Genomic DNA, 25,964 nt, shown 5'->3' with positions numbered 1-25,964 from the left:
CGACGAAAATGAAGATCGAATCGCGCGATCGTACGTTGAGAATTCATCGTAGCCGGATTTCGAACATTTCTCGAGTTCTTGGAACTTGGTATTCTCGTACCGTGATAGGGTAGAGCGGGACTTGTCTTTCTCCAGATTCCGACGGCATTCCCGTTGCTTCCGGTTCCGTGTGTCTCTCTTCCTCGGCCATCTTCTCTCCCGTTTCCTCCGTCGTCCGGTGAACCACGCGTACACTACGGTCACAAATTGCCTCGCACTCGCGAACGTTTCGATAGCAAAACTGTCGGTCTTTTCCCTCGCGTTCACCGAGAGTCGCGTATTTTTGAACGATTCGTTTGTTCCATCGCGATCTCTCTAACCTGTTGCCCGCTGGTTACTCGTTTCGAGAGGTTGACTGGTTGGTTCTCTCTTTCTGTACGCCGGCGCGTAGGAAACGCGCGGTACGAACACTTTGGACACCGATGGCCAAGTGGTCGGGAAACTAATCGATCGTTTGAACCGTTGGATCGATTGGGTAATCCGAGGAGGACGAGTGTACGATTCTGATCGAAGAGAAACGTCGATGCAACGAACGCGTGGAAAGAAACGATTTCACAAGGAGCGAGGTTTGATCGATGGTGGTGAAATTTCGAGATTACCTCGACCGCTCGTGTACCCGACGTTCCTACAATTTTCATCGAAGAACAGTCGACAAGGTTTGTAAACGATCGAGTGACGTTGATCGGAACACGAGAATACCCAGACTCGTTTCGTCGCGTTAAAAGTGGCGTAGAATTCACCCCCGATGTACGAACGTGTCGTGTATTCTGTACAGTTACTTTTTGTCTTCGGTGTTACGAGTATTTACAGAAGTCTGCCTCTTTGTTATTCGTGTTCTTCTTTGTCTCTGTAACCGGGTCCTTCTAACCGGAATTTTTATTTCGAGAAACGAACGCGAGCTAAATCCGGTAAATAAAGTAGACACTATTATCGTTATTTGTCCGTTCGTTGAAAAAACGAGCGGGAAGACGTTCGCGTGAACGAATCGTTTAGAGATCGAGAAGTTTTATCTATCGTATTATTTATTTTTTTATTCCTATTCCAAAGTGTACAGCCCGGCTAATAAGTAACCGAATAAGTAAATTCTGTTGTTGCGTGTCGGTACGGAAATCGGAGATTGCTGTCGGAAGGTTCTCGTTTGTCAAAGTGGTTCGATGGCCGAGCAACAAGATCCTCTGTAAGTCGTTTGTGCGTTAATCTCGATCCCCCGGAAGCGAGCCACCCTGCATCGGATAAACGCGATATCGTTTGAACTCACGGTGAACTCGTTTCTCGACAAACGTCCCGCACCGTGTTACGATTTTACACGGAAGTATCGGGTTTGTCGCTATTCGTCGCGAACGATGATCTTCTTACGACAGGATAAAGACAACACCCAGGACAAAGCTCGCGGTAAATATCCGAGCAAGTTTCATCATAAATTTCCCCCGCGCGTAAATATTATTTTTTTTTTTATCTCGTCGCGTTTCGTTCCTCGTTCGTTTCAAATTGAAAAGCGGCTTCGGTGTCGCGATAGCTCCGGGGACGTTCCGTGATTGCGTCATCGTTGTCCTTTTATTTTCGGCCGTTTCGAAATGCCTCGTCTCGCTTTACAAGCGACTACGGTAACGCGAGATGCATTCTTGTCGTCCACGGTGTGCAAACGTTTACGTATCGATCTCGAAGGCTTCTCGATAGCGAGACGCGAGCGTCGTGTGCCCGAGCTGCTTGAAATTTTACGCGAAGCGTTCGATGAAAAAAGAAACGAAAAGGAGAAAGAAGAAGAGACAGAAATCCGTGTTGAAAAGGTTCTTCGGAAATCGTGTCGACGAAGATTCGTCGGCGGTTGACGGAAAAGAGCGCGACGTGGCGTCTAGAGGCGTTACGATTCGACGAAAAAAGAAACGGAAAAAATGTGAAGAGTATCCGCAAAAAGCGACGTACTCGTCGACGCGTTGCCCGTGTCCTTTCTCCGGAGAACGATGACTAATGCGACAGTCTGTCGCGCGACTTGAAAAGAAATTTTACGGAATATACTCCGCGGCGTGTCACCTTCGTCGTTTATTATAAACCGAAGATAACGCGCAAAGTTCGAGACGATGAACCGGTGAGACAGATTTTTTCAAATAATTCTTCCTCGCAAGCTCTAAGAGCCACGAGCATCGATATGAAACGAAACGAGACAAAATTCTTCGGGTTCTCGTTGGACTTATTTCGAACACGGTGGAAAATCTAAGCAGACTTCGATACGAGAAACGAACACAGCCACGAGGATCGTTCGAGATTATTAGGAGTCGTTGTACTAAGGTGTACTAGTGAGTCAGTTTCGGAGTCGTTCCAGAGCGTTAATGTAGGCGGTGTTGGCGCACGTTGGTCTCGATTTGTGCACGAGCCGTCTCGTAAATATCTCGAGAACATTTTCCGCTCGACGTTACGTCGAATTCCGCGACAATCGTAGCGAGTGATCCATTGTGAATTTCGTCACGCTCCGATAGGCTCCAGACCGGTCGTAAAGTTGAACGTAGCTCGGGGAACTTCTCGCGGTCCTTTTGCGTTACATTTTCTTTCTTTTCTTTTCCAACGTCTAGACGGATCGAGTCGTTGTCGCTATAATTTATCACGTTAAGCCATCGAAAAACGTCGTTTCCATGGGTCGCTTATCGTCGAACGATCCGAGTTACGTCGAACGAAATTTTTCGAGGATCGGAAACATTTCATATCCGTTTCTATTTTTTTTTTTGTAACGAACGAAAAGACGCGTTAGGTCGACCGCTTTTCTACATCGATCGCGAAACGTACGATCAGGGATTGCGAGTAGAGTCACTTCCATATCGTCACTTGTTGCCACGACGAGGAAACGGTCCCGATTCGCCGATTTTTCATTGTGATTTTCATCGTTCGAGAGAACTGGTTCTCGACGATGTTCGAAAATCATCCACGATGATCGAGATTGCAACGAATCGGTCCTTCGACCGTCATTTTTCCAACTTCTTCGATCGCAACTACCACCTCGAACCCACCTCGACAAATTCAGAGGTATGACATCGTCCTCGGCCGAATGCAACACGAGATCGAAGACGAGAATATTCGCGCAGCGATCGCAAAAAGACCAGCAAGATGATTTAACGTCGATGTCGCGAAAGCCAATCCGAAGTCGCGTTAATTAGAGAAATTATTCGTCTCGAGAGGAATTTTTCGCGTTGAAATTCGTGTTGCCCGGGCACATCGCCTCCGGACTCGACCCGTACCACCGTCAACGGTCAATAACGCGAATCGACAAATATTTTTAGTTCCCAGAGATACGTTCCCCGGTTTTGGAAGTCCGGCGAACGACTAGAAATTGGAATTAATCGTTTTATACGAGCAGCGGGGTAACACGAGTGCCAAAAAGGACGATAATGTCGAACGTTCGCGAGACTACTCGAACACTTTAATTGTCACTCTCTCGCGAACACGTATCGAATTTCGTATCGAGGATCACGTTTAAAGATACAGAAGGTACAGGTTGATCGGTTGCTTCGACGTAACGTACTCGATTGTTTCCTTTTATTTGTAAATTTACAAAGCTATCCAACCTTTTCGCACACAACCCGATGATTTATTTTGCCATTCGGCCGGTAGGCATTAACGCGAATTTAACGAGCTAAATAACAAGCATTCGACGACAAAATGTGTAGAATATAAAAAAAATGTACAGAGTCGTGTGTATAAAATAGTTGAGCAGATATTCACGTATCTTGCGCGAATTCATCGCGATTGACTCGCGAGCTGAGCGATTTCGAGAATTTTGAACTGAAAAATTGAAAGAAGGGATAGGTGAGAACGAAATGTTCGTTTTGATAGTAGGATCGACAATTTGGGAACAAACAGTCGCGTTGTAGTCGACGACGAATTTTCTCCTCTAGGAGAGAGAGAGAAAGGGCTGCAATCTACGCGGCCACCGCGGAAATCGACGGTCGCGGTTTCACCGATTTAATTGTCGTCGGTACCTGAGTTTGGCTCCGTTCGATCGAACATTGCCAAGCGATGAACCGTCGTCGGGACGTTCGACGATTTGAAAACGGACCAACGCGCGCGAAAATTTCGAGAAAATTGAAAGAAGCTGCGAGGTAACGTAGAGTTCAAGGTGTCGTGAAAAGGAAACCAAGAACAATATTCGAAATATACACACGAACGCTTACAATTATCAACGAACGTATAATTAGTATTCTTCGTGATACAATTGATGCAGCGATCTCTACTAAAATTTACGAATTTTATATTCTTTTTTCAAGTTGTACCAACCCGCTCCAAATCGGCCTGAATCGATAAGTACTGTGTTGTTAAATAAGTTTCGTCGTTTTTCCATTGTAAACCAATACCGTGACGCTTCAACTTCAAGTAATTATAAATATACGAACGAGTCGAAGGGTCTACGCGAAACTTTGCACGCGTTTGTCGAACAGTACCGTGTTTAGAAAAATAAAACAACGGAACGTGATAGGTCCGTTTCTTATCGAACGATAAAACTTACCGAACAACTTATTACAACGTTTGGAATACAGATCGCGATAGTTCGAACCTTCTGTGGGTTTGATCCGTGTCGTTATTCCAAGGAGAAAAGGAGATCAGTTCTCGAAGGAGTTGCGGTTCGTATTGGGTCAGACGTTTTAGTCGGACGTCGGTAAGGTCTGTGACCGGGCATAAATTTACGCGACGGTGTCTTACTCGTGGTGTTCACGTTCCCCTTAACTCCGTGCCGATCTCTCCTACAAACGATAAGCGAGTAGCGACCAATCCGAACGATAAGCGAGTAGCGAGCAATCCGAACGAACGCGTTCGAAGGTCTAAAAATATTGTAAGCCCAATATCTTTAAAATGGTTGTCGCGTGACTCGTGAGAACCGAGTCATGGATTTTCGAGTAATTCGAGCGAGCTCGAATCGTAGATATCAACGAGTACGAAGAATATTCCGCCGGTGGTTTAACCCAGTTTTTACAAATCCACGAATCTCTTTCTCCGAGCTTGTTATTTTTTTCCCCTCTCGATTCTTGCTCGCTAACGAAGTACGTTAGTCGATCGTAGAAAGTACCAAAATGGTTTCTAGGCCTCGATGGTCCCGAAAGCCTGTCGATCGAGGACGAGAAAATTATCTCGAGAATAAGAAAATACGTATCTCGGTTTCGGAGCGTGCAATTACATCGTGAAATCTATTTTCGTTCGGACAGTGTGCCGGTCACGTTGCACGAGACGTCGAAATTTTCGAGCGAACCGAGGGGGCGTACCAGGGTCTCGGTTCTTTTACGAGCTGGATCGTTCATGCGTAAACTGGATGTCTGTTTCGTTGAAGAACTTGTCGCATTGACATGTCTGGGATGGAACGCGAAGCGAGACGAAGAACGAAGACAACCGTGAACGCGATTACCTCCCAGCGAGAGAGTTCCCTGCACGAGCGGGATTCTTTCGACGTAGGAGACGAGCAACGCAAGATAACACGCGGCAGGATAGCAGTCGGATGGATTTTCTTTTCACGACGCAGAGAAGTCGTACGTAGATCGAAAGTACCACGTGCCGTGTGTCCTTTGATCGCCAACAACGTTGCACAAGCTCGTCGGTAGGCTCGGCTATTTACGAACGGTTGCTGCATTGTTCTTTGCGCGTAACACCATAGTCTGTAATCCGATACCAAAGCATATCTTGATTAATCGATCGCGAGGTAAACCCGTTTCTGGGACACATGGTCTGTTAATTATCCGACCTGTCTTCCACGAAACCCTCTCGACCGGTCGAGTAATAAAGCTACGATCACGGTGCAACAGATTTCTCGACTGTTCGAGCACCGATCGACTTCGATTCCGTTTTGCGAGTTCCGCGGTGATCGTGCACGGGGCAAACTACGATAATTGTATCCGGGTCCTCGCGATACTGCGAAATCTCCGGTAATTGGCTAGTTATTAGGGTGTATTCTTTAAATCGCGTTTGCTTCGACCGCCTTCGGTTCTTGTTTCCTTCTCGTGAAACTTTCCATGTTTTCCCTTGTTCGCGACTCCGGCTACTCGAGACTCTCGATGGTCTCGCTTAACGAGCTGGCTGCCCTTACGAAAGAAGCACGGCGTACGGTGTTCTTTTATCGAACCTACTTCGATGCTTATCTTCTCCCTCCTTGTACAACCGGGAACCATCTATCGGGTAGAAATACGGAAAGTTCGAGCTCTAGATCAACGAGGACGAGCAGTATGCCGCGCGACAATTGATCGGTTGCGAAAACAAATTTTTCGTCCTTGTGCCAATTTCACGAGCAATGGTACACCAACCGATCGTCTTTTCCAGTTCTCGTTGTCCTTACGTGCACGCGTCGTTCCATGATAATGCGCGACCAATGGGCCCGCGACGATTCGAACGATCGAGTTTACGCGCGGATTTAACATCGAAGCTGACCGGACGTGTTCCATCGCGTACAACAGGGATATCCGTGGGTGGAAATAAATTCCAGTTGCGGTGAAACGTTCATCGGTTAATCCGTTCTGGCGTGGGATTTCATAATTTTGTAAAATTTAAAGAACTTTGCTTTTACCGGGCACGGATCGTTTGTTTTTTCTTTCTTTTTTATTTTGTTTTTTTTTTTTTTTTTTTATTTATTTTATTTTTTCCGTTCCATCATCGCATCCACGACTACGCGTACTTTTTCCGCCCGCGTTGTTATTATTGCACCGTACGGATACCGAATTCCATCCGGGAAATTTACCGGTGCACTCTGCAACCTCGTAGCTTTCGTGGAAATTTTTATTAAACGTAAATCTTACGAACATTTGTTACGCGGTAAGGTCTGATTAATGGGCCAACAAGATGAAACGCGACAGGGATAGGAATATCGGTCGGTGATAAATAGCCGAAATTCCCGCGGCGTGATTCGTACTCGCGCAATTTTTGGATGCTTCGCGCTCGCCGCGGTTCGAGAGACGTGCAACCGAGAGAAATGTTCCGGTGACCCGTAATTAATTGCGAATTAATTCTCGGTCACGCGTCGCGCGTGTACTCGCGTACGAAATCGCGGGCTAAGCCGATACGCCTTATCGTCCTCCCGATAAATTCATCTCGGGAAGCTCGGCGACCCTTGGTCGAAATAAAGTCCGGCGTCACGACTCCCGTAGTTTTCGGTGCGTCTCGGAATTTCATAAGCTGGTCTTCGAGTAGTTCATCCATGTTGCATGAGCAGCGAGTCATTTCGAATGAGAAACGAGAGGACGCTTCCTGTTGCGACAGTGACGTCGCTGAAACGCCGAGGTTATCGATGTACAACGCCCAACCACTTTGCATACGAGCGAAGTCTTCTTTTCTCGTTTGCACGGGTCGAGCGATCGTACATACTCGAGAACCACGGACATGCCTGTAGATAAACAACGCAACGTTTCGGGCTCGAGGGATCGCTCGTTTCCTACATATTTATCGACCTTCGTCGCGAAGAACCTAACGGACGTTTCGAATTCGCGAGAGCCTCGCGAGAGCCAATAAACAATCGCGGGATATTTACCAGCGTCCGGCTGCGTGGAACACCTATGGAAACTACTCGCTCCAATTTGAATAGTGAGCGTAGCTCGCGTAAGCTTCGAGATCCACGAATTATCTACTCGGTTCACGAGGACTCTTAACGAAAGGTAAGCGAACGTTGCGGAACAACGTGGCAAAAGATCGTTTTCGTAAACCAGTCCTTGCGATTCGATCTATATTTCTCTCGTACGGGACATCGTGTCTCGTGATCTCTTTCTTAAGTCTTAGATCAAAAGGATCTCTGACCGACTAATTGTGCGTCGAGTACACAGCGCACGACTGTTCTTCGATGTTGTACGTACTTGGAGATGGAAAATTCATTCCAGATACAAGGAACAACTCCGTGGACAGCCAGGTCGGCGGGAGGACCCGAAGCCCAGGTGGTTTCCCGTGATGTTCGAGAAACCGCGAGAGCTCCGTCGAGTTTCCACGGAACAACGTATTAAATAATGGAAACGCCGCGGGAACAGCGCGGGGATTTGTATCTAGCCTGGATTTCCATTAGGGGAACACGACACACGTGCGTACCATCGAAAGATACTAACAACCATCGGTGATATGTACCTTCGTGTCTACGAACGCGATTTTTTTATCGCTCGATCCTCGTACACCGAAACGAGGTACAGCTGTTCTCCCTAAACGCGTCTAAGAGCCTCGTACGTTCGACGAGTGGTCCGAGTACAAGTTTTCCCGAGCATTATTCGCGAGGAAGACAGCTGCTCGAAATACCGGAGTACTTTCCACGAGGTAGATCGCGATCGATGACGATCGAGAGTTTCTTCGTTGTCGAAGCGGGGGCGGATCCTCTCCAAGTCGCGGTGGCGTTCTCCGAAGCGACCGGAAGACCTCGACCTTGACTCGATTCCGAAACTCGCGTCGACTCGTCCTTCGTGCACCGGTGAAGGACTCCGCGAAGGATCGCGGCACTTGGTCGCGATACGAACGATACGAACGATTTCGAGACACTGTTCACCCGCACGATTCGAGAACCCGATCGTACGCGATGGTATCACCGGTGGACGTTCGTTCTCTCGTCGCTCGGAACGCGTTTAGGATCGCGAACAAGTGGTAAGACTCGACGGTGTGCCCGACGTCCGTCGTCCAGCACGGCTCGCCGACTACTGAGCCATCCGACGCAGGCGTCGGGGCGCCTCCTGCTCGCGAAACGTCCCGTTCCTGGGCTCCTCGACGCTGGAGGCGCGAATTTCTCGCGTACGAAGAAACGTTTCGCGATCGTACGGAAACGGACCACCGTGGACCACCGCACGCACCAACTTGGACGAGTTTTTCGTGTTACGTAGCGTACGCGACAAATATCGCGATAGCCTCCGGGCTATCGAATTTTTCCGGTAGGGAATCGGGTTAGCGGCCTTGAGCGATTGGAAATATTTCGAGCGAACGCGAACGATGTTTTCGTTGTACGGAGATAACGTCCGGGAGAGTGGACACGGAGGATTCGATTCGAAAGAAATAAAAAGAAGTGGAAGTACGACCGGTTACGATGATCCGTAAGTTCTTGGGGTTTCCCAAACTTCTATAAGCCGTGACCCACTTTCGAGAAGCATCATTTTTCCAGCTGTACACTCGCTTGTAACAACGTACGCTTTGAATGGAAGAGACGGTTGGATAAAATAGTATCGCTTCACCGTTACGAATCTTTCTTCTATTTAACGTACACGATGAACGTGGAATTCGATCGATCTTCGACGGTGCAACGGTCGTGGGAAACAACAACGAGACACTTTCGGCTCGACGAGCAGCGACGACACTGTGACGACCATCGAGCACTCCGATTAGATCACACGGAACCCAAACACCAGGATCATCGATAATCAAAAAACATGTACATAAACCATCGTTGGTCGAATAAAGATTCGTTCATCCTGCCAGCTTACTTGAGTCTAGATCGCTGTTCGTCAACCGTCGCGTACTCTTACCTAATAATTACGTGTTGTAGAGTTCAGATTGTAATATGTTTATTATAATATGCAGAAATCTCGCGTAACCAGTAGTATAGTTTTTGTACATATGAGAATACAAAGTCCGAAGAAACCGACATCGACCATTCGCTATTGCCATCTAGCACTCTTAGAATCATTGTTGCATTCATTCCAACATTACGTTAGTATATTCTCTACGGAGATATTCGGTAAACGGTAACTCTCCACGGAGACTTTCGCTAAAACGGTAACTCTTCGCAGAAATGTTCGCTAAACGGTAACTTTTGACGATTACCTCCCATTTCTACAGAGTAGGGAACAAGTCGAGTTGATATCGACTGATCGGTGCCAAGTGTTCACCTGAACTTCATTCGCACGCAATGTATCTTTTAGACCTGCAGTCGATCAGGCCCAAGTAGACACGGAGAATCCGATACCACGCGTATGTTTACTGTTGGAACGAACGCAACAATGATCTTAAAAGTGCCAGATGTCGATATCAGCCTACGATGTTGCGTACGCCGAGTTAATCTTAATATTTACTTACGCGAATCGTGAGTTAAATAGCGCGGGTGAAACGACTTGAAACTACAATATTTTCGTTTCGCGATCGGATACAGACCTGTGACAACACCTTGAAAAATTCACTGGAAGTTCGCGATTTCAATGGCTGGCCCGCAGGAGTCGGCATTGTCCTCTGGAGATTTCCAGGCTGACGTGACGCTCGGAAAGTTCGAGGTCACGTGCGTGGAAACGATGTCGTCGTTTCGACGAACCGGGACTATCGCGCGAAGTCGATTAGCTCTTTTTCCCAGGCTCGTAGCAGCTCGCCTCTATTCACCCTCGCTACCGATGCTACCGTTGTTAATTATCGATTCCCTTTAACCCCGAAATACCAGGGACCGTTGTTTGCCCACGGTCTTGCTTTTTATCTGGGTGTAATCTATCGAGTGGTTCCACTTAAAGAGAAAGGGGCTCGAACGAATCCGCGAATTCGATCCAACGAGTGGGCCTATCCCTACGATGTATCCTCGCTTTTATCTTCGCCGAACGAAGGGGCGGTTACGCGCGAAAAGCAAAACGACGAGGTTTTCGAAGCAACAATTACGCGTAAAATTCGCTGACGGAGAAACGACGCTTGTCGTTGGTCCGCGATTAATCCTCGATCGCCACTCAACTCGGTGTACTTTCTCCAATTCGAAAAACCATCGCGGTTTGGGATTGAAATTAAAATTGAATCGCTACTTTCTCGTAAGATGTAAACATACGCGTGGTATCGGATTCTCCGTGCCCACTTGGGCCTGCTTCGATTACAGGCCTAAAAGATACATTGCGTATGAATGAATCTACGTTCAGGTGAACACTTGGCACCGATCTGGCGTTAGATTTCTTGGAAATGCACGAGAACGAAAGGAGATGCGTGTGGTTAGAAGAAGATGAAGAGTGTTCGGTAAAGACGAACGTGACCAAATGTCTGAAGTGGGAGGGATTGAGGATTGGAATGAAAGAGAACGAATGCGCGCGGGTAGATAGAATGCGATAGGAGCGTTTTGGAAACAGTATGTACGAGTATGGGTATGAGTAAAGACGTGACAAGAGAGGAGAGTTCAAAAGACGCGATAAGACGAGAGACTTGTACGGAGATCAACAAACGTATACGAAATGTTGAAACGAAAATGTTCGATCCGAACTCAAGATTCACAAGAGATGTGGATCGTAAATCGATTCGCGATTTCTTTGCTCTCGAGTATGACTCGTGCTAGTTTCCAGAGTCACTCAATGTGAAGAGAGCGAACGCACCGAAGATCTAGAGTTCGTTCCACGGTTAACTCTTTGGACCCGAGAGGAGATCCTCGCTCACCACCTAATTCACTGTACTATTATTTTCGATCCGGGAAAACTTCATTGTTTGAAATTCAAATTGGAATTGAAATATTACGTTCTTGTAGAGTGTAAACGCGTGTACGCGAGGTATATAAAAATATTCCATACCGGATGAATCTTACGACTTAACCCTTTCCACTCGAGAGGCGATCCTCCTCGATCGCCACTCAATTCGGTGTACTTACTCCGATTGGGAGAACCATCGTGGTTTGGAATGTCAATTAAATTTCAATTACTCGTTTCTTGTAAAATGTAAACGTATGTATGCGAAACGTTGAAACGAAAATGCTCCGTTTTAAATTAATTCCACGATTCGAAGGATCTCATCGGGGTGGTAGTTTCTGGTAGCGGGGAAGCTTCGAGCGCAAAGGGTTAAATCGATCGAGCGTCACGGTTTCCGGAAACCGAGCTACGAGTCCTGTAAACGATCGCGCGAGCGATATCCACGGCTCGTTTTCGATTTGATGGCGAAACGAGAATTCCACGGTACCGCGTCGGGGACAGTGAAAAGCTTGATCGACTCGCGGCATGCATAATTCATCAACCCCGGAGAGCGTAAGTGAACAAGAGCATGATCAAAGGTCGTCGCATAATGGGCGCGGAAGATGGTATAGAAGTGCAAAACAGGACAGCGTGGGGTTAGAAAGAAAGATTAGCGACGCAATAATAAGAATAACAATGTCCTTATTATACCGTGTAAAAAGTTTTTATACGTATACGTAGCGCGTTGCGAACACCGGGCACGGTTTCGTTGATATTACGATTCGTCTTGTTTGCATAACGGAATAAATAGGAGCCAATAAGATACGATCGAACGATAGATATAATGGTCGAGCAGATGGTAATATTCGTAACGATCGTCTAGGGACAAAAGAACCGTGGGATCGATTTTTGCGCGACGGTGAGCCAACCGAGTCGAAATCGATCGTTCGAATTGATTTCTACGATCAACGATCGTGGTAGCAATTTTTTAGAAAACTATTTTACACGTCCGGGAAAAAATTGAATAGAACGAATGAAAGAATCGACGAATGCGTTGTCGAGGAATCTAAATTATTCGCGTAACCGACGAACGATCGTTAGCGGTATAAACGGGATTTAACGTATTCATTGTGCAGTTACTTAACTAATCACGTTACCGTGCGCTGCCAAAACGAGCAAAGTTCAATTCAATTATTCGCATAACTATTGGCAGAAGGAACGATACGATTGATTCGATTACGTGACTCATATTTACAATCGCGAGCGAGGCAGCGGGAAGTCGGTGTACCAGCGAAGTGTCCGGATGGCGGGACGAATGTTAATAAGATTCGAGATCGAGCAGGTGAACGAACCGACGTCTTCGTTGTTCAACGGACCGACTCGAAACATCTGCTCGAACTCGCTCCGATATCTCGATTTACGATTAATCCGGTAGACGACGATGACGGATGCTGATCAAATCATTTTGAAACGAACGTCGATGCCGGGTATTGTTACACGCGATAAGCGCGTTTTGATTGACGCGAGCTTATCGCGAGACTGTGAGCTCTCGAAGCGACAAGATCCTTGCCTTGGATTCGAAGGAGGCGCGTTAATTCCGGCCCATTTACGAACACGCGATTAACGCTGCAACGATTAATTATACTTTATCGGGGGGAAAACGAGGATCGAGAGCTCGGAGGATACGAAGAGATTTTCACGCGTATCACCGATGATGCACCGTAACGCGACCAACGATTTCCGCGATACGCTACGAAAAGTGTACGGTTAATTCGATGAATTTGCAAGTCGAACGATAGATACGTCTGTCTCGGTTCGAGGGAAATAATTGGAACGGAGCGAAACGAGAACGACGAGGATAATTCGTTGACTTGTTAATCCGCGTTTGCTTAAGTAAATTGAAAACCGTTCGATCTCGACTAGACGATACACAGTCGAGGTTCCTTGCATTTCGGCGAGTATCGAGGAAGAAGGTACACGATGAAATACGACCAATTAGAAGTTTCGATTAAAACCGAAGGCTTCGTTAAAGGAACTCGAAGTAAATTAAATTCGGCCGTTTAGTCCAGCTCGTTGAGTTCGATACGTGTAACCAACTCGATCCGCGAAACCCTACCGGTACCTTTCCTGCGTTTAATCCCGACGATCGACCCAGAACGGTTCTCGCGTTCGTATCAGAAATTGCCACGATATAATTCGATGCTCGACTAGACTTTATTGTTGCAAGGTCTGAGCGAGGCTGCTCGAAAGAAAGGGCTCGAGATAACAAAAAAATTGTATCCGACGGTAGAACACCCGATGTTTTTCCACGCGTTGAGGCAAAAACACGAGAGGACTCGCGCCCCGAAAACCGGTGCGAAGACACGATAAAGAAACCAACGTGCGAACGAATCGAAATCAAACCCAACGATATTGAAATTAAACGCAACAATTGTCTTCGAATTGGTTCATCGAGAGCAACGAAACGCGCAATCGTGGTTCCTTTGCCGGTAAATTCCTGACGAGATTCGACTCCTCGTACCGCGGAGAGTTCTCCAGGATAAATTCCCCGCGATTATTTGTAATTTTTGTTTCTTTTTTTTCCCTGTTTCGTGAACCAGGGAAAAACGACGGTCGATACCCGATCAGCGCGGAGGAAAGTTGCGGGAAAATTTCCAACGTTACGAGCGTACCGTTCCGCGTCAGTTTTCGATGTATCATTGGCGGGGAAAACTCGGGCGAAAGTACGAACACGTAGAGCGGGAACATCGATTTCGGCAAGCGAATATCGCCGACACTCGAAAAGTTGGAATTCATTTGTGCACGCGAGCATCCCGCAACACCGCCACGGGCCGCAGATATTTCATTATCGACTCCTCGCCGCCGGTGGATCGTAAACCTCGAAACTCGATGCAACATCGTGGTTGAACAGCAACCCCCACCCCCACTCCCTCCACACGCGCTATGATTGTCAAACTTCCAGGGAGGCTGTGCACGTGTGCGGGCCCCGGCACCCGGGATTAATTTAACTGAGAAACTTGCGCGCGAAGGGGGCCAAACGACGCCGGGGACACGGTGTCGTCGTCGGGAGAACGGAACGATGAAAGAGTCGGCGACATCGTGGACGAAACTTTGACCGATTTCAATTTCGCGCTCAATTCGGTGCCCCGATTTCTTCGTAGGAGCACACGGCTTACGAACGAATTCCAACGGGCGTTCCCTTCGTTCGCGAATCGAGGACCGAATCTGCGAGATAATATTCCAAGAGGACGACCTTACCCGCGAGACTTAATTCTCCATTTGGAATCGACCCGAAGATGAACGATAACGACGAATCCGATCCACGGTTTCGTATTTCGAGAGACGAAATGTTTCGATCCACCCTTCGATCGTAAAGAAAAAAAACCTGTCGAGATCTCTGCCCGGGCAAGCCGTAGGAGATATTGGAGAAATACTCGCAGCGAAAAGTATCCCCGAAATCTTTTCAAAGGAAAAAAAAAGAAAAACGAAGCGTAATACAGCAACGGGTACATCGTCGAACGTTAGGGTTGCCTTGCCATTTTTCCGACCCTTCTCGGCCGATCCTTCGCAAGGGGATCAAACGGGTGCTCGATTACGCCCGTGAAATATCGCCACGCGAAATTCAACCAGGCATTACCAGAGCCACGAGGTTACCAGCGCGGGCCGCAGCTCGATTCTGAGAATCTCTGAACCGTCGCCCGGTAATCATTGAATAATAGATGGTATTAATCCGGGGCTTATGATGCATTTATCTCTCGGACGGTCCGTGTCTTGTTTATTCAACGCGTTGAGCGCCCACGTCGGTTCCGTTCACCGTTTGTTCGCGATCGATTCGTACGAGTCGAAGCGTTGAATTACGAGAAGAAGAGTCGTCGATCCAGCGTCGCGAAATTACGTAAGGAACGTTACGTTGCACGTTAATCCTCGACGTTGGACGAACGAAAGAATTCGTCGTGGGTCACCGGTGACCGATGCGCGCTACTCGACGCGTTAAATAAAATTACAAGCGTTACGAGTCACCTCGAGGATTCTTATTAGTCGCGGACCGTGCCTCGGCGACCCGCGGGAGAATCGAGCAGGGTTTTCTCTTCCCGCTTCGTAACAACGTTCACTCGTAGGGTTCATAACTCACCCGCCGCCTCACGTAGTACAATTCTCGTCCCGTCTTTGTTCACGTTCCCGATGAAAATATATTTCTTCGATATCACAGTGGCGCGAGGATCGCACCGAACACCGACCAGTATTCCTCTTGGTTACGACACACCCGTTATTTACACGCCAGTAAAAGAATCTCGGTACGGGTAAGACCTATCTCTCTCTCTCTCTGTTGGTCGACGTTTACATACGTCTCGCGACGATGGATCTTGTCTCGTGTCGCGAACACAGTAACGGCCGGTTGTTTCCTGGTGGTTTTACACGCGGTAACACGGGTTGTCGGGTGTGGAAATTAGCTCGAGACCTCTGCGAAAAAATACCTTTATTCCGCGCCCGGTGGTAATTTAAATCCGACAGAGGTTGCGCGCGGTGAGACACGAACTCGCGTTTCTACATTTTCTCGAGAATTCGTGCAATATTACGGAACTTTGTCCACCGTGAGGTGTTCGTTCGAATAAACGATGACCACGGGATGATCGTAGAGACGATCTCCTCGTGGAGACCGGAGAGGGGAAGATCGGTCTGAAGAAAATACGACGATCGGTGTGCAATTTTAGTCGAAAACCCGATCCGCAAACCGATTGAAACGGGACCGATGGAACGCAAATTGTTTTCAGAGTCGATGTTTCGAAAGCTTTTCGAAAACTCTGAAACGCGGGTACATCACGGAGGATAATTGCGCGATATAACCGAAGCGATTACGGTACGTCCACTGGGTTGATAAAACGTTACGAGCGACGTAATAATTTTTTGCAACGTACCGGTGCCGCTTTACACGCCACTGTATTATTCTTGGATAAATTGCTAGGCTGACTAGCTTACGGTACGTGTGTCGAGTAGCGCGAGCTTCGAAAGCTCGTTTGTCGCGAAAAATGTAGCCACGGCGTGGGTGTGTTAATCTGGCGTGAAATTAACTCTAATTTTCGACGGATACAGAGCGACGATGTTTGTTCGATAATTAAGGTCCGCGGTACCTTGTAGCAGGAGTTGTCGCATAGAGGAAAATTGTTCGCAGCATCGACGTGGGCAGCGTAGCTCGGTATCCGTTGAACGGATCTGGCCACGTTTCCGTTAGGTCGAGTATTTCGATCGGTGGACTGCTCAACGAACAATAATTATACGTGTCTCTCGAAAACGAACATAGAATATTTATTGTCGCGAAAATCAAGAAGATCATCTACAGATCGAACGGATCGAAGTTCTAAATCCGCTCGACTATGGACGTTCATCTTCGTGGATTGTCCGATCGAGCGAACGCGTAAAAGTGTCCGCAACATTGAAAAGATTGAGAGTCAATTTAGCGTAATGGCCACGGGTGTAACGAGAGAGGAAGATCGAACGGCAACCTGTAAACGTACATCCAACGAGTTTGCTTCTACCGATACCGTCGGTTCAACTCCTACGCTGATCTTTCCCGTGCATTATGCATCGACCCTCCGACCGCTGCGGTTCCAGAGTTACGCGCCGAAGTCGTTTCGAATTCCCATCGATATTTCGCTAATTACAAATTCAAGTGCGATTCCTTTGTTCCAGCACTTTTCGTTACGAATTTACGTAGTTTGCTATTCGATCGTAACGCATTCAAACGGTGTGTCACTGTGTGTTTTATCGTTCTCGAGACGAAGAGTGCGAAACACTTTGACTCCTGCACGGTATACAAGGTGTCCGAATACATGGAGGAAACTTGCACGACAGTTTAACCAGGTCCAACGATTGCAAAAAGTTTGTGTAAATTTATATACGATAGTTTCGTATCGGAAAGTTACGATCGTTGGATAATTTAAAAAGAAAATAGATTTCTATCGTCGAATCGTTGCGGGTCGATCGTTCGGTCACCCAGGTCACCGGATATAGAGCGTTTCTCGACTTTTATTTACGGGGTCGCGCAAAATTGTATATGTAAATACGATGGAAACGAAAGATCAGCTTTGGAAATGTATTCGAAACGCGTCTACTTCTATTTCCAACAGTAATAGAAATATTCGAAATAGTTCAACGAACGGAAGCTTGGGTTCTTGCGGAAGAGGAATAGCTTTCTAACGTTTACAACCGTGGTAACGATCGATGAAAATTTTCAAACTTTATTTCCCTGGCTCCTCGACGCCTCGAAAACAAGTAGTTTGGTATTTTACCAGACAGCCTGTAGACACGGATAGTTAAAGCCGATCCACAAAGGGAGCGGTAGGTGGTTCGGTGGAAATGTATTCGAAACGCATCTACTTCTATTTTCGATAGTAGTAGGAATATTCGAAATAGTTCAACGGAAATTTGGGTTCTTGCGGAAGAGCTTTCTAAGGTTTACAACCGTGGTAACGATCGATGGAAATTTTCAAACTTTATTTCCCTGGCTCCTCGACGCGTCCAAAACAAGTAGTTTGGTATCTTATCGAACACCCTGTACACGCGGATAGTTAGGTGGTTCGGTGGAAATGTATTCGAAACGCATCTACTTCTATTTTCGATAGTAGTAGGAATATTCGAAATAGTTCAACGGAAATTTGGGTTCTTGTGGAAGAGCTTTCTAAGGTTTACAACCGTGGTAACGATCGATGAAAATTTTCAAACTTTATTTCCCTGTCTCCTCGACGCGTCCAAAACAAGTAGTTTGGTACCTTATCAGACACCCTGTACACGCGGATAGTTAAAGCCGATCCACGAAGGGAGCGGTAGGTGGTTCGGTGGCTGGTTCGGTTAGTCGTTGAAAAGGAACGAGATTAAAAAGTTCGGATAGCTGATCTCGGGAGATTAACTCGACGAAAGTCGATGTCGACGCGGAAGCGTTCCACCGCGTAATGTCGGGGAAAGGAAGAAAAAACGAACGACAGGATCGCAGGGAAGCGCGAGACCGAGGACGCGTTCAAAGGTTGCCGCGACACCGTTTTCCCTCGACGTTGGCTCTGGTTCGAGCACGATGACGGTGTTCAGCTCGCGTAAGGTTGTCTCCGATAGCGTTCGACGTTTCCTCGCGCCGACGCCATAAAAAGTAATCTCCTCGATGGGAAAATCGTCCGGGATACCTTGAACTATTTTCGAAAGGCTTCCATCGCTTGGAGATACGTTGAAACGCTTCTCTCGCCACGGACGGTACGCGTGGGTATTAGAAATTTACGCGTTCGTTAAATTTCCAACAAATCATCGTTAATATCGCGCAATACTCGCCCGCCGCTGAGAAGTTAATTCGAGTAATATTCATCGTTGTTCAGCGTGACTGGGATCGGTCCACCGTCTAATTATAAACCGGAACGCCAAGATCGATGGTGCAATTTACGTTAATCTCCACACGCCCGTTATTCGTCAACGGTGCTAAATCAATTTTCAACTGTACCTGCCTCTCGCGTTTATCCAACCCTTTCCCCTGTTCATTGTTCGGTTCGACGACGACGAAACCGGTGTTTCCCTACCAGCGAATTAACTTTCCCGCGTGTTCCACATCCAGACACACCTGTACGAACAAGTCGTATTGTACGAATACGAATATTCGTAAAGGTTTTGTGTTCTATTTTTTCAGTTTCAATCGGTAAACTACAATTGAACAGTACCGTTCGATAAGTGTACGATAAGTACTGTTTCATCGAACGACGAAACTTATCGAACAATCTATTACTTGCCGGAAGAAAGTTTCTCGAAGACGCGGTTCAAGGTATCGGGATAAAAATTTAATAAGAGAAATTTCTTCCCGGGTGTACGGATAACAAACGTTACCGTTGGGCTATCTCCACCGTACGAAGATTAGAAACGTTAACTATCCTCGATTGTTCGCTTCTTCGTGCAGAGTTGCGACCGAACGAGTCAATCGGTTCCGTTAGCGTCTCTTTGTTCTGCGGTTAATTCGAAACTTGATCCATCCACGGGAGTTCGGTCGACGACACTGATTCGTCGTCCGTTTTAACGTCTTTTCGCGAAACTCGAGTTTCCAACGGTCCAAATCCCCGGTAAAGACACCACTGGAGAACATTCGAAGAGCGTCCCCGAGCGTCTCCTCGATAACACCGAAAGACACGGTTTCTAACGAATCTGCGAAAAGGGATTCCTTAGCTTGCGATTTATTTTAAACGCGTCTGCGCAAGCCATTCAATTTTATCGTAGATGGTTGGAATTTACCATTGACGATTTTATTCGAGAACTCTCTTCTTCAACTCGAAGAAGATAATACTTCTCCCGGTCTTCCTTCTGGAACAATTAGTGGATCGTCTGCTCGACGAAGGAAGAATTCCGGGCTGTGGCGTTCACGGGTGGGTTAGTGTGTCTCTAACCCCATTGATCCAAAGTTTGGGAACTAGAAATATCGTGTCTTCTCTGTTCGTCGCTACCAAAAGTTTCAGTGACTAGATTTCACGTCCATCGTATTCGAATCGTCGAGGACGAGTACGGTGAATCCTGGATTCCAATCTCCAGCGAGAATCTGTCGCTCTTGAATCATTTTTGCAGCTGCTATTGCACACGAGCAGGAATTATTCGTTCGATAGCAAGATAAACACGGTTAAAAAAGAAAATATATTCCTCGAAGTCCCTGTTTTCATTGGCAATTTGCACAACCGTATCTCACCGATTACTTTCTCGCCATTTGTCGCTAATCGGACGATAAGAACGTTGAACAAATTTCCTGCGTTGGGATTATCGCGTGCAATCGCGTAACGATCGAACGTACCGCGCTTGATACACATCGATCGATACAGAAACGGCATATGTTTCCGCGTGTGTCCAATAATTCGCGTTGTTAATCGCTTCCGGGAAACAAAAATCTCAATGGGGACGGGGACGTTAATCCGTGGAATCTCTACGAGTAAATTCCGTTCTCGGAACGCTCCCATCGTGATCCGGTTATTGATTTCTCGACGACAATGTAATAATCTCAGCCTTTCGTGAATCGTGGCGTTCGCGGCAGCCCGAAATAAACCGAATACAAACGCAAAAATAAACCGTTGAGCAGACACCGACGATGTCTCCTTGACGCCGAATTTATCTCTCGTATTACTACCTTGATCAAAAAGTTTTAGGACTTTATTCATAAAATCAAAAATACAAATTTATTCGTCCAAATCGATATGGTCCCCTTCAAAATAGTCCCCATTGACTGCAATGCACTTGCGCAAGCGCTTGATCCAATCCTCTAAACACCGCTGGTACTCAATTTTCGGTATGTCCATCAGAGCCGTCTTCGATTTTGTCATGACCTCCTCTCGGGTACTGTAACGCGTTCCGCGAAGCGGTTTTTTAATTCGGTTGAACAGAAAAAAGTCGCAGGGAGCCAGATCTGGTGAATTTGAAGGCTGCTGGATAGTGTTCGTGTTGTTTTTCGTCAAAAACTCGCGGATAAGGATCGCATTGTGCGCCGGTGCGTTATCGTGGTGCAAAATCCACGAGTTGTTTGCCCACAAATCTGGCCTTTTTTGACGAATTGCTTCGCGCAAACGTCTCAAAACGCCCAAATAATATTCTTTGTTGACTGTCTGTTTTTCTGGCAAGAATTCTTGATGCACAACACCATTGTAATCCATGAAAACCGTGAGCATCGCCTTCTTTCTTGACTGAAAACGACGTGGTTTTTTCGGTCTCGGCTCTTCCGGTGCACGCCATTCACTCGCTTGATGTCTGGATTGTGTGTCATACTCATAAATCCACGTCTCATCTCCAGTGATGATACGTTTAATAAATGTTAGGTCGGATTCGGCCTTGGAATGCAAACACGTTGATGCTCAAATGATGCCATTTTCAAAATCGAAGACACGAACAAAGGAGATGTGCTCAGTACAACGTAACTTTTACAAATATCAAGCTATGATGCTGAAATTGGAAGGAAGTTTTAATGACAGATATGGTAACCTAACAAAAAAAAAAAGAAACAATCGGATGATTGACAGCGACACACGGGGGACAGTCCTAGAACTTTTTGATCAAGGTAGTATTACTCAAAATTGTGAGCTGCCCGATGCACGATCGACGCACCTCGACTACGAAAATCGACGGAACATTGGTCCTTTGTCCTGTTTCGAAGCTTGTCGGTGCGATATTTGACTGCACTACTTATTTATAAATTTTGTGTGTGTGTATTTGTTTATTTGATATCTTCCTCTGTTACAATCGTTACGTTGATATAATTTTCAAAGCGAAGACCACACGAGATATCGAAACGTGGCGAGCAATAAGATGATCGACGTACCTCGACTACGAAAATCGACGGAACATGGTTCTTCGTCCTGGCTCGAAGCTTGTCGGCACAATATTTGACAGCACTACTTATTTATAAATTTTATACATACACACACGTATGTATGTATTTGATATGTTCCTCTGTTACAATCGTTACGTCGATAAAATTTTCAAAGCGAGGACCGCACGAGATATCGAAAAGTGGCGAGCAATCGGGTAAAAATCACCGTTCAAAGTGAAAACGTCGTTACTTCATCCGGTCCTTCGTGCGAACTTGATGTAGAATGATTATGCCGCTCCAATTAACATCTCACGACCTTTTTCGCGCGACGTAGTTTTCGCTCTTGGTCGATAATTGCAGCGCGCGATCCGTCCAGCGTGTTTGTCGCCGTTCGGGCGCGTAAAGCCGGGCCGATTCGCAGCGTGCGGCGATCACCTTTGCTTGTTTCGCTAAAATGTTTCAGCGGTGTTCCCCGCGCGAACACTCACGCCTCGTCGCGATTCCCTCGTGCGCAAAATTCTAGGGGTGTCGATTCGCTTTAGCCGCGCCAATAAATCACCCGCGCGTCGACCGCACGCCCGTGAGGAAAGTTTCACGAGTACGCGTGTACGTCGATTTCGACAACTCCGTTCGACGAGATCGACACCGTACAGTGACGTGTAGGAGTTCCGTTTGTATTTCGCGGATTGTTTAACGATCTCGTCGCGGTGTTTCTCGCTGAAGAAAGTGTGAACGCCTCGACGAGTTCGAAATCGTTTGAAATCGTTCAGAAATGCTCTTCGCGCGAGCGGTCAGGATGAAACTTGATCTTTGTGCTTTACAAGCTACGCGTATGTATTGTATTTGTGTTAGAATTGTATTTTTAATACAAAAAAAGTATACATATCTAAAAATCCACGTACACTTGGAACGGTTCGTGGTACAAGAACAATAATTCCAAACGCGAATGTATCGATGTTACCGAAACAGGACTCACCCCTATTTGCTACTTAATGCCGAACAATCTCTCAGTCTACGCGGGAGCAATCTATCTCCACTGGACGATCACGATCGTGAACGATCTCGTAAATCTCGAGGGCGCGTCGATACTGAAAAATCCGTCCGAATAATAAAATCGGTTGGTATAAATCGAAGCACGACTCTCCTCGCGGAATTCACCGTGCACGCGATTATTACTAATCTTGATGAGAATTTTATCGACGTCTAAAAAAACGCTGTTTTCATCGTAACTCCGTACATTCCTGGACGAAAGGACCGAGTCGAATCCCTGAAATGTGAAATGGTGTTAAACTCCGGTAGCAAAAACGTTTCAAGATTTCGTCCTTGGTAGTGGCTGGGACTGGAGTCTAGGGTCTCTTGTACCAGCTGTTCTCGATGTACGAGTGGTTCAGTTGTTCTATGTCGAACCTCTTTGGTGAATCCGAAAGGTGGACATTTTCGGTACGCGGAATTCGGATCAATGGGGTTAAGGTAAGGTAACCTGGACACCCGCTCTGTTTCTATCCCCGAAGGAAAGTATCGAGAGCCCGGTATCCCCCGTAACGGAAGCTGACTCCAGAGAAGTTCGCTCTCGTTTCGCCCAGCTACCGGAACCCACTCGGCTCTGTACCTTTACCGTATTTTGCACTTAGCGATTTACCCGGTCGTGCTTTTAGTACCTACTGAGAGACCGAGAGATGCCCCTTCGTAATCGATTTCTGGTAATTTCCAACTAACACCGTCCCCGCCCTCGTACGATCATGTTGCGGCCGGTATACAACCTGCGTTCACGTTCGAGTTCCCGTTGGTCTATAAGGGTAACCGATGCGCGTAAAACAACACGAAACAGCCAGCCCACCCGCCGCTCTTATTTTATTTCATTCGCGGCCTTGATTCAATTACGGTTGCCGCGGTATCCGCTTACGGATCGCGTTATCGTTGCGTCGCGATTAATTGAATCGACGTCGAAATTTTTCACCAATCGAAACTAACGCGACCGGATACGCTCGAGAAGGTCGTTCGAGGTTTGCTCTTGGATTTTAAAATAGAAGAAAAAATAATAACCGTCGCAACGTTTCGCCGAAGAACGAGAGGTTCGTTTCTTCTTTGTTAGAGGAGAAAAGATTTGTCCAATTTTTCGAGAATGATCAGTTCGCACGGAAAACCTACCTCGATAATCACCGAGGAATAATCGAACGTATTCGTTTCGATGAACGTCGAAAGAAAACAACGTAATCTGCGAACACGAACCCACCGGAGAAACAACCTACAACGAGTAACTCGTATATCATCCCCGGGAAAATCTTGGGGCTGATACTTCGTTGGCGCGTGCGAGCGTGTCTTTACTTTTCATTTTTATTTCTCACATTTCCATTTAGCCCGTTCCCTTCGTTTCGGTCCTTTCTCACCGGCGAGAGTTGCACGAGACAAGATAGAATTAATGGGATACGCACTGGCGAGATGGACCAAGATAAACGCTTCCACGTCAAAGTTTCACGGGGCCATGAGACGGAACCGGGGCAAGAGTGAACGCCTCGTTTGTCAGGTGTCCTCTTTTCCTTCGAGGAACATTCTTCGCGCGTTTACGTCGTACCTTTGTCTTCGTTTCCCATTGGATCGGCGACGTTACCGTGAAATCGAGGGAATACGTTCATCGAGTGCGTTACCAAAACGATTCTCGTCTTTTCCTACCATCGAGAGCCGATTAATTTCTCTTTCTTTTCTTTTTTTTCTTAAAACGTTTGCATCGAGTCGTACGTTTCCCTCTACTCGATTAAATACGTTTAATCCAATTATTCCCGAACCGTGTATCGTTTCTGGAGCTACCTTGTTAGAATATCTCGCGAAAATAATATTAATTCCACGACGAGCGAATATTTCGTCCCTGTTCGCGATTTTCGTTCGATCAGCGTCGAGTCGGATTTTGCGCAATCGTTGGTCCTGCGTCGGCGATTTTATTCCACGCACTTCGTCATCTGGACGTCGTACAATAAAATCGTATTTAATATGCATGGGTTCCCTTTATCGGCGAAAGAAAACGAACTTGTCCCCGGATTGTCCGAGACGAAACGACGTCGAACGGAAACCCCATCCCGTCTCTCTCGTTTTTCTTTCTTTATTCCACGGGGCCGAGCGTAGCGATTTGCTACGAATTGGAAATCTCCTTTTTCGTTATTACGGTCTTCGTAAGTTTCACTCTCCACGTTGACGCGGAGTGCTTGTTTCCTCGTCACGCAACAACGATCGGGCCAAGATGTATATATGCATTACGAAAGAAATTGAATCCCTCGATGGATCCGCACGGAAAACGTCTCCGTGAGTTTTACGTAATTACGGGAAACAAGTCTACCGTTCGAATTGTTCCCCGCTTAAACCGTTTTCCTCGGAGCGATCCGCTCCATTGAATTCCGCAACGAGTAGAACTTCAAAGGAGATCGCCCGAGGAGAGGTTTTCCAAAGGTGACCAACGAGTCAAGATAAAGGCAATCTTCGAATCTTCGACGATCTCCGTTTACCGAACGAAAGGCCAGAAAGATTTCTTTTGATTTATCTCGGGGGCTCCCTTTGAAATCCTGCAACCTTTGTCCGATCGGTTTCGGTTCGATAACGATAACATATTCCCTGCACAAAGCAAACAAAATGCGAATCCTGCGCGATAACACGGGATTACTTCGAGTCGTGTCGCTGTACAAAATTTCTACTTGAAAGAAAAAAGAAACAGGAAGCAAAGGAAAAGTTCCTTTTCTTTTTCTCCAATATTCTTTATTAATTGTATCTACTTACCGTAACGATCACGAACAGTTATATCACGATTGATAACGTTTAGCTGTTCTTACGTCGAACGACCAGCGATCTATTTATTCGACCCACGGAGGAAGGGAACGTGTCAGATCGGTTACCCTCTCGCACCTTGGTGGTTCGATCGATCGAATTCGTCGATACGCGCCGCCTCGGCTCTCGTGGCGAACTTCCTAATTCCGTTTCCTCTTATGAAAGTTCTCACGGAACTCTGGACAACGTTCACCGCATTAACACGCGATACACTGTGTTAGAGACCGCCTCAAAGGATGTCACGGCCACGCGTGGATTAGCCGACACGCGTACACATTGAATTCGATACGTTCTCGACCTTTGCACGCCCGACGAATAACAAAGCTTCCCAGTTGGCTCGAGTCTTAACATTTTGCGAACCAATAACAGCTCCATGGTACGTTCAGGATTTCCGTAATACACCGCGGCCCGGTAACTCTTCGAGACTCCGTCTACGAGTTTATTTGCATCCGAAAGTTAAAAAGATCGCTCCGGAGTAATTCTGGAGAATTGCACAG

General features: G+C 46.8%; 2 protein-coding genes and 1 long non-coding RNA gene across 7 annotated transcripts in view; 2 read left to right on the top strand and 1 right to left on the bottom strand.

The window, feature by feature from the left end:
- LOC143143545 (arrestin homolog) overlaps positions 1-8,636 on the bottom strand; it is a 50,873-nt gene extending 42,237 nt beyond the window's left edge. For 2 of the 4 annotated variants that reach the window (XM_076304913.1, XM_076304916.1), the window contains exons 1-2: positions 8,110-8,636; positions 101-542 (exon numbers count right to left, since the gene is read on the bottom strand). In XM_076304913.1, the coding sequence (XP_076161028.1) occupies positions 101-190 (90 nt within the window). In that variant the 5' untranslated portion in view covers positions 191-542; positions 8,110-8,636. The remainder of the gene's footprint in view (positions 1-100; positions 543-8,109) is intronic. The other 2 variants (XM_076304914.1, XM_076304915.1) reach the window with 2 other exon arrangements.
- Positions 1-25,964, top strand: part of LOC143143548 (sex-regulated protein janus-A) — a 74,421-nt gene that overhangs the window by 44,082 nt on the left and 4,375 nt on the right. The gene's annotated exons all lie outside the window — the stretch shown is intronic.
- Positions 5,036-8,005, top strand: LOC143143549 (uncharacterized). Of its 2 annotated transcripts, none has more exons than XR_012991180.1 (2): positions 5,036-7,652; positions 7,872-8,005. It is a non-coding gene; the product is annotated as an uncharacterized LOC143143549 (long non-coding RNA). The 2 variants fall into 2 exon arrangements; XR_012991179.1 differs by having other exon boundaries at positions 5,036-5,543; positions 7,872-8,000.

This window comes from Ptiloglossa arizonensis, chromosome 2 (assembly GCF_051014685.1).
Source record: "Ptiloglossa arizonensis isolate GNS036 chromosome 2, iyPtiAriz1_principal, whole genome shotgun sequence".
In the NCBI taxonomy this organism is placed as follows: domain Eukaryota; kingdom Metazoa; phylum Arthropoda; class Insecta; order Hymenoptera; family Colletidae; genus Ptiloglossa; species Ptiloglossa arizonensis.
This window is presented reverse-complemented; position numbering and strand designations above follow the sequence as displayed.